Here is an 8,877-nt window from a genome sequence, read left to right as displayed (position 1 = left end):
AGTGGTTTTCCACTTGATTGACCCATTGCGAATAGCTTCCATTGTTGGTCTTACCACCACTTCACCATTTTGTATTGTAGGAGGTATATAAGACAGAGTCCGCCAAGTTGAATTATTAAAAGCGTCAGCAATTTTGTCATCAACGCCCACATTCGATGTTGCATTCAGTTGGATGTTTCCCACAAACAAACCCATTGGAAAGGAACGCACTTGTGTAGGAAAAGGACTAGTTTTTTCTTCATTATTGCTGACATCATTGATGTCATCAGCAGTTACAACATGCATGACATCATCAACCACAACATGCATGACATCATCAACCACATCATGCATGACATCAGCGGATCCTCCCACATCATGCATGACATCATTTGACATGTCAGCCACAGATTTCTCCACGTCACTGCCAACTGGTTCCACGTCAGACTACTGTACTTCCGGCATCTCATCAATCGTCGTCGGAGGCCGTCTTTCCGTCATCGGAATCTGCCCAGAATCCGGCGAAATCTGAATCTCCGGTGAAAAACTCAAACCTGTAATGGAATGACGTTGTTTCATTGTCTCCGCCTGTTTTTCGGTCAGAAGATTGCGTCGCGGCGGCAAGAGACAACGCCACGGGTTTGGGTTATGAACAGGCGACGGCGCAGCCCCATATCGTCGAAATCTACCGAATTTAGCTTCCCATCGGAGTTTAACATTATTGAGCGCTTCCATTGATGCCTCATCACCGTCCAAAACCTTATTCGCAAGTCTCAGAAATTCCTCAATATTAAAGTCGGCCGGCGAGCGATTTCCAGTGTGTCCGCCATTAACGGTTTTTGAAGGAGCGCCGTCAACAAACCCTAGATTCGATTTCTCATGAATAGTCGTCAAGTTTTGATTTTTTCCCATGGTTGTATCATTTCCATCTCTTTCAATCGTTTTGCAGCCATTTTTTGGTCGGAAAAAACTCGTCGTGTGTCAGTTTTTCCGTTCGCGTCCGTTCATCTTCCTCGGCCACATTGTTTTCAGAAAACCCAAGATATTTCTGTATTTCGACATCCTTCGTTCCAGGGGCTAAATTCATGTTTTTCCGCATCAGTAGTTCGTTTCCATTCTCTGTAATCTGTAGACCGTCTTCCCCAATCGTCTGTTTGACAGATCTGGTCGGATTTGTTTCATCTTCCAAATGTGACGTTTCGGTTACCTTGGCGGCGCAAAACCCTAACTCTCAAGGCGATGAATCAGCGTTCAAAATCTCTCCTTTTCCGGCCAGAAATCCGTCTTTGCCCTCCTCAATACCATGCGAAGAAGGAATATTGTCTTCCTCCTCTAATCGTTCCATTAATGGCGCCTTCTCATCTTCCGCCTGAAAATCGCGCTGTTCGCCGGAAAAACGACCATGGCTGACTGTATTTCGCCGGCCACCATCACCGACCACCTCCTCGCCGTCGGCCGGAGCCCCCTCCTCATCGCCGGCCGGTGTTGTAGTGTTTAGGACTTGTGTGTGTGTGTTTTGTGGTGTGCTAGTGTGTGTGAGAGAAGATAGATATTTTGGAGAGTCCATTTTTTGAGAGAGCCAACTGTTATGCACGGTTTTATTAAAACAAGTTTGTTTCCCTTTTATACTAACTTGTAGTATTATTATGCTTAGCAAATTTACAACACAAATGCTTGGTTCTATACCAACATTTGGGTCAAGTTTGTCGAATTCTGAGAACGTTCAAAATTCAGCTATTTTACACGGTTTTATTAAAGCAAGTTTGTTTCCGTTTTATACTAACTTGTAGTTATTATTACGCTTAGTAAATTTACAACACAAATGCTTGGTTCTAGACTTGCGACTGGGTCAAGTTTCATCGAATTCTGAGAACGTTTGAAATTTAGCTGTTTTGCACGGTTTTATTGAAACAAGTTTGTTTCCCTTTTATACTAACTTGTAGTTAATATGACGCTTAGCAAATTTACAACACAAATGCTTAGGTCTAGACCAATGTTTGGGTCAAGTTTCGTCAAATACTGAGAACGTTCAAAATTTAGCTGTTTTGCACGGTTTTATTAACTTGTTTGTTTCCCTTTTACACTGACAATGTTTGTTTCCCTTTTATACTAACTTGTAGTTATTATTTTTTTTTTGGGTAAGTGTAATTTTCATTAAAAAAGAGAGAAGTATAGTACAACAATGTCCCTCATTAGGCGCTTCCCTCGACAGGCCAAGGGATACGCCACAGTCTATACAAGGCACATATGCTAATAGAGCTAGGTAGCTTAATACTGAGTATACGTTGCCGAACATCTTCTACTATTAAGTTGGCCACTACACTCGGGGGGCTCTCCTCGTGCTCAAAACGTCTCAGGTTCCTCTCCCTCCAAATATGGTATACACACGATCCTAGCAGGCATCGGTAGGATATATTGATGATGTGCTTCCCACGCCTTTCTTGCACTCCATTCAACATCTCTGACCCAATCCCTATTAGGCCACTGAAATCGTACAATGCGCCGAATACTAGTGAGGCATCTTCTACTAAATCTGCAGTGGAAAAACAGGTGGAAAAACAGCACCCAAGATGGGAAAGCCATGGTTTATCCGTCGTTGCTAGCTTCTCCAGGATAGCTAGCCAAAGGATAAACAAATGTCGCGGGATCTTCAAAGAACCCGAAAGTAGTGAAATCCAACCTACTTTCGGTCTTGCTGGTATCATAGCCCGATAGAATTCCTGGGTAGTGGGTTTCCCACTCGAACCCTTCCATATAATACGATCTGTACCCCCATGGATTCGAGGAAGCACGTGTGTAATCTCCACGCATTCCATGTCGGTAATCAATGGCCAGTGCCAATGGCCCTCATAGATAACCGAGCTCAACATGGTAGACTCATTCAATCCCAAACTGTTGGGTCCCCGCGAAAATCTGTCAAGGAGGGGCCCAAGGTGATGCCAGGGATCATTCCATAAGAAAAAATCACTTCCATCCCCAATACGATATTCCACCACTGAGCGTAACCAGCCTCTCAACCTCAACATTTTTCTCCATCCCCATGGTCCACGATTCTCCAGGATAGTCCATATCGAATCATCTCGTAGTCTGCCATGCCGCAGCCACTCGACCCAGATAGAAGTCCTATCACATCGGATGACTTCACAGAGCTTTTTGCACATCAATGCTCGATTAAGAGTTCCCATATCCTTAAGGCCAAGGCCTCCCTCCTCCTTTGGTTTGCAAATCTCCTTCCATGCAACTTTAGGGTATCCACTATTTCCCGTACCTCTCCATAAGAAAGCTCGCAATCGTTTCTCAATGTCTTTAATGACCCCTTTTGGCAAAATAAATGCCGAAGCCCAATAGACACCCATAGCCACAAGAACAGACTTGATGATTTGTACCCTGCCGGCATATGACAGTGCCAATCCCTCCCAACCATTGATACGTGTATCGATCTTACTCAGTAATGGTTGACAATCGGCAATAGATAATCGTCTGAAAATCTCTAGGAAACCGAATAGCTGAAGCACCGATAGCAAGAAATCCCACTCAACAGTGTCATACGCCTTCCGAATATCAACTTTCAAAGCACATCTCAGTGGGAGTCGGGCCTGATTGTAACCAGTGAAGAGTTCCTCTGCTAACATAACATTGTCCCCTATGCTCCGGCCAGGGACAAACGCTGCCTGGCAGGGGCTAATAATCTTGTCCAATATCACACTCAATTTTTGGACAATAAGTTTAGCAATGATTTTATAAAGTACGTTACAGCAAGAGATAGGGCGAAAATCTGCAACAGATGTGGAAGAGTGTACCTTGGGGATAACCGTCAATATTGTGCTATTAATCTGCTTAAGAAGCTTCCCCGTAGAGAAGAACTCCAGTACTGCCTTCGTTATCTCCTGTCCCACCACCGGCCAGGCGTTTTTATGGAATCCTAATGAATACCCATTAGGTCCAGGTGCTCTATCCTCGCCGGTCAAAAACAGCTTTTTTGATATGCTCTGCACTGAACGGTTCAAGTAGGTGACCTGCCTCCTCAGTTGTTATGATATGCCTCGCCCAAGGCCGAAGAAACCGAAGGTCCATCACCCTCTGACGCCTGTCTCCCCCTAATAAGGATTGATAATAGGAGATAAATTCATGTATGACTGCATTTGGTTCCGTAATTGTAATTCCTTGGGCATCGTTAATTTGCAAGATTCGTCTAGCTGTCTTTCTTTGGGCAATTTTACGAAAGAACACTCTGGAGCACAGGTCACCACCCTTCATCCATTCCATCTTTGCCCTCTGCTGCAGCATGATCCTCTCCAATTCGGCCGCCTTTGTATACACAAGCCGGCTACAGTGCTCCAACTGAAGAATATGCTCATCCTGTCTGTGCAAGCTTACCAACACTTGGGCCTGCTCCAGGAATCCCCTTGCCAACTCAACATTGTGAGAAAGATCCCCTTTATTTCTCCTCTGTTCTCGAAAAATAGGTTTGAGTGCCTTGAGTTTGCGGGTGACTGAGAACATAGGCACTCCCACTATTTGTTGCTGCCATATACTCTGCACGCTAGGAATAAAATCTGGTGAGAGAGTAAGGAAGTTGTCAAACCGGAACATACCTCCAAATCGCTGCTGATTATCCCCATTAACTACCATCAGCGAGTGATCCGATGTCCGTGGGGTGAGGCATTGGTAGAATACTGATGGAAACTGCAAAGTCCATGTATCATTGGTTAGCATACGATCAAGTCGCTTCCACAAGTTGCGAGGGCTAGCACTACGATTATGCCATGTGTACCATTTACCCTGCATCGGTAATGGCAAAAGCGCAGTATTCTATAAGCACATATTAAATTCCTCCATCGCCACTCTTATATCTCCCGACGTACCACAGACCTCACTGAGATCCCTGACTGCATTGAAGTCACCTCCAACCAGCCAGGGAGTATTAATGCATTGGACATCTAAAGATTCTAGAGAGGCCCATAATTCTCGCCTATCAGAGACCTCAGTAGCACCATACACAATAGTAATATCAACATACTCTTGTAATGCTCTAATAGTGGCACGGCAGTGTATAAACTGGTTTCCCACCTCAATAATATCCACATCAGTATAATTGTAATCCCAAGCAATCCATATCCGATTTCCAATATTGTCATAATCCATAAACCATTTCCAATGAGGTATCAAAAATGATTGAATACTAGCACAGTTATTAATGCGAACACGTGTTTCTAGGAGACCAATAAAGTGTAACCTGAACTCAGCAATGATATCCTTGACCGCTAGCTGATGATCCCTCTTGTTCAGGCCACGTACGTTCCATATGGCAAGGTTTAACATGGGTCCCCAGGTACGGGGTTGCTTCGCTTAGGACCCCTTGATGAACCTTCTACACTATCTAGTAATTGTAGTGCATCGAAAGAGTTATACGTAACGATATCTTTACCTCTCTCTTCCCGACTAGGTCCCGCTGCAGTTGGACGGGTACCACGGTCTTCTGTCTGCTTCTCCACAGTGTGAGATGTTGGGTGGTCTCTTGTTCTTTCAGTCACCATTGGGCCTCGCAGTGCTCCCACTTTGGGTACATACACATTAACCGGTGGCTTGATAGATTTGGGTTGGTTGACAGTGCACTCCTTGGCTGAGTGTCCCAATGTCATACAGCTAGTGCACCTCGGGGGTAGCCATTCATACTCCACATCAATTTTGCACGGTAATTCTCCTCCTTCCTCATCCGGTGTCATAATAATAATGTGCTTTGGCATTTTCGAATTCACATCCAGCATAACGCATACACGAGCGAAATCCAGTCTCGTGCATGCTCTCGTGATCACATCCGGGTATAAAGGTTTACCCACTCCACTAGCCACTATGCTGAGTCCCTCCTCCTTCCACAACTCCACCGGAAGGTGGCGCAATTTGATCCAGACAGGAACCTGCGTATGTTTAAGTTTCCTCAGAACCATTCCCGGCTCCCATTTTTGAAGAACAATAGGCTGCCCCTGAAACAGCCACGGCCCTCCTTCAATAATATCTTCCATATCTGCAACTGACTTAAACTGGAAGAAAAAGAAACCGTTAGTAGTACCAGTTACCTCTCTTAAACCCGGCCAAACTGATACCGCGTATTCCTTCAAATGGTGAAAGTATGGGCGTTTCCCCAAAAAATATCCGACCGCGGTAGTTTTCCATCGTTTAGACCCGTTTCGGATAGTGTCTAAAGTCGGTCTCACAATCACCTCTCCATTTTGTAAAGTTGGAGCAATGAACTTGAGGGTCTTTCGCGTTGAGTGGTTAAATGCATGCGCAATTTTATCATCAATAATTGGTTCGGGGTATGCATTCAACAGAATGTTACCCACGTACAATCCCGTTTGGACTGGAGCAACAAAAGATTTTTCGTTCGCCATGTTACACTCCACGTTTTTTTTTTGGGTAAATGTAATTTTCATTAAGTAAAAAATGGTACAGTAAAACAGAGTGATCATCAGGTGGTTTCTCCCTCGACAGGCCAAGGAATACGCCATAGTCTATACAAAGCTCGTGTACTGACGGAACTAGCTAATGAAATACTAATGATCCGCTGCCTGACATCATCAACTATCAATAACGCCATGGTGCTCGGAGTCCTCTTAATGTGCTCAAATGTCTCAAGTTTCTCTCCCTCCAAATGTGGTAAACAGAAGATGCTAATAGTGCTCGATAAGCTATCTTAACGATGTGGTTACCTCTCCATCTGCGAGAAGCCCACTCAATGTCGTTCTCCCAGTCTCTATTAGGCCAATGAAATCGTACCTTTCTCCGGATTGTTGTGAGACACTGTCGGCTAAATCTGCACTGGAAGAAAAGATGTGAATGTGTCTCTATTGCCCCCTCGTTACAAAGTATGCAATCGCCAAAGTGAGATAACCATGGTTTTGTCTGTCGTAGGCAGCTTGCCAAGAATAGCAAGCCATAGGATGAATGAGTGGCGTGGAATCTTTAGCGAGGCCGAAAGTAGTGAAGCCCAACCTACTTTTGGCTCAGGGGGATCAAATACTCGGTAGAGGGTTTGGGTAGTAGGCAGTCCTCCGTCACATCTCCACACCACCCGATCCTCACCTCCAGAAATAACCGGTAGGTTATGAGTAATCTCCAAACATTCAAAGTCCGTGATAGGAGGCCATTGCCACTCTCCTGCTGAGATCACCGAGCTGAGTTTTGGTGATTTCTCAATTCCAAGATGGTGTGGAGCATGAGGGAATCGTTCGATAAGTGGTCCCAAGTGATGCCACGGGTCCTGCCAAATATAAAATCTTTCTCCATTTCCAATCTGGTAGTCCACGATAGAGCGAAGAAATGGTCGGAGTCTGAGCATTTTTCGCCATCCCCAAGAACCTCCATGCTCACGGAAAGTCCAAATCGATGTGTTCCGTAACCGGTCTTCATAAAGCCACTGAACCCAGATGGATGTCCTATCGCATCGAATAACATCACATAATTTCTTGCTCATTAGTGCGCGATTCAAGGTAGAGATGTCCTTGAATCCCAGTCCTCCTTCGTCCGCTGATCGACACACATCTTTCCAGGCTACCTTGGCGTAGCCAATAGATGTCGTACCCTTCCATAGAAAATTCCGCAGTCTCTTCTCAATTTCGTTAATGACTTTCTTAGGTAATATGAACGCAGATGCCCAATATAAACTCATTGTCGATAGTACGGATTTGATGATTTGTACTCGCCCAGCATATGATAGCGAAATCCCTTCCCATCCAGTAATGCGTGCATCTATTTTTGAAATAAGTGGTTGACAGTCAGAGATAGACAGTCTAGAAGAGAGTAAGGGTAGTCCTAGATACCTCATTGGAAGGTGTCCCTCTTGGAAACCCAAAATCTCTAACATCTGATCTTTTAACTCTTGAGCCGAACAGGAGATGATTAAATGGCTTTTATGAATATTCAGCCGAAGACCCGACAACTCCGCAAATCTGTCCAATCCCTCCTTGAATACTCTGATGGAGTCACCGTCAGCTCTACAGAAGAGAAGGAGATCGTCTGCAAATCCCAACTGGAAAATCTTGGAATTCTCACACTTCCAATGATAAGTGAATTGCATGTCCTGTTCAATTCATTGCAGAAATCCCAGATGTAAAACTTCCATAACAAGTACAAATACATAAGGAGATAGTGGGTCTCCCTGTCGTAGTCCTCTCGCTCTAGTAAAGAACCCATGAGATTTGCCATTGAGCCCAATCAAAAATGATGTCGTGGATACACACTCCTCAATCCATCTTGTGAACGTAGATGGGAAGCCGAACATCTGCAGAACTGCTAACAGGAAGCCCCACTCCACCGTATCATAGGCCTTCCTAATATCCACCTTAAGAGCGCATCTTGGAGGTAGTCGCTTCTGGTTGTAGCCTAAGAACAGTTCCTGGGCTAACATTATATTGTCCCCAATGATTCTTCCCGGAATAAAAGTTGTCTGACAGGGGCTAACAATCTTGTCCAGAAACACACTAAGTCTTTGAACAAGAAGTTTTGCAATGATTTTGTATAAAACATTGCAACATGAAATCGGTCTAAAATCATTGACCGACATAGGAGTGTGTACCTTTGGGATCAGAGCTAGAATCGCGGAGTTGATCTGCTTTAGAATTTTTCCAGTAGAAAAGAAATCCAGAACCGCCCTTGTAACTTCTTCCCCCACCACAGGCCAAGCCGCCTTAAAAAACCCTGACGAGTAACCATCAGGTCCCGGCGCCTTATCTTCAGCGATATCAAACACTGCTTGCTTTACATCATTCGGCGAGAATGGTAGGAGTAAGTGGTTAGCTTCCTCATCAGTAATACAGTGTCTTGCCCATGGTCTAAGATATCGAATATCCACAGTCTACCGTCGTCTGGTGCCTCCTAAGAGGTTCTGATAGTATGAGA

General features: G+C 44.6%; 1 protein-coding gene across 1 annotated transcript; it reads right to left on the bottom strand.

The window, feature by feature from the left end:
- Positions 1 to 426: 426 nt before the first annotated feature.
- LOC105179646 (uncharacterized) lies at positions 427 to 6,371 on the bottom strand. Its single transcript, XM_088875198.1, has 6 exons — positions 5,408 to 6,371; positions 4,852 to 5,192; positions 4,210 to 4,761; positions 3,780 to 3,968; positions 3,425 to 3,650; positions 427 to 842 (listed from the first exon to the last, which is right to left on the bottom strand). The coding sequence occupies exons 1-6, from the start codon at positions 6,369 to 6,371 to the stop codon at positions 427 to 429; spliced, it is 2,688 nt and encodes an 895-aa protein (XP_088731324.1).
- Positions 6,372 to 8,877: the final 2,506 nt, after the last annotated feature.

Source organism: Sesamum indicum, linkage group LG11 (genome assembly GCF_026168435.1).
Source record: "Sesamum indicum cultivar Baizhima isolate 11 linkage group LG11, ASM2616843v1, whole genome shotgun sequence".
Taxonomy (NCBI): domain Eukaryota; kingdom Viridiplantae; phylum Streptophyta; class Magnoliopsida; order Lamiales; family Pedaliaceae; genus Sesamum; species Sesamum indicum.
This window is presented reverse-complemented; position numbering and strand designations above follow the sequence as displayed.

What these genes read in the sequence shown, in the direction of transcription:
- LOC105179646 (XM_088875198.1), bottom strand. Translation starts at nt 6,371, where the DNA reads ATGGCGAACGAAAAATCTTTTGTTGCTCCAGTCCAAACGGGATTGTAC. An exon ending in ACCTAGTCGGGAAGAGAGAG is followed by an intron (nt 5,193 to 5,407) that starts GTAAAGATATCG and finishes TTGGTCTCCTAG; the next exon opens with AAACACGTGTTCGCATTAAT. An exon ending in CAGTCAGGGATCTCAGTGAG is followed by an intron (nt 4,762 to 4,851) that starts GTCTGTGGTACG and finishes TTACCGATGCAG; the next exon opens with GGTAAATGGTACACATGGCA.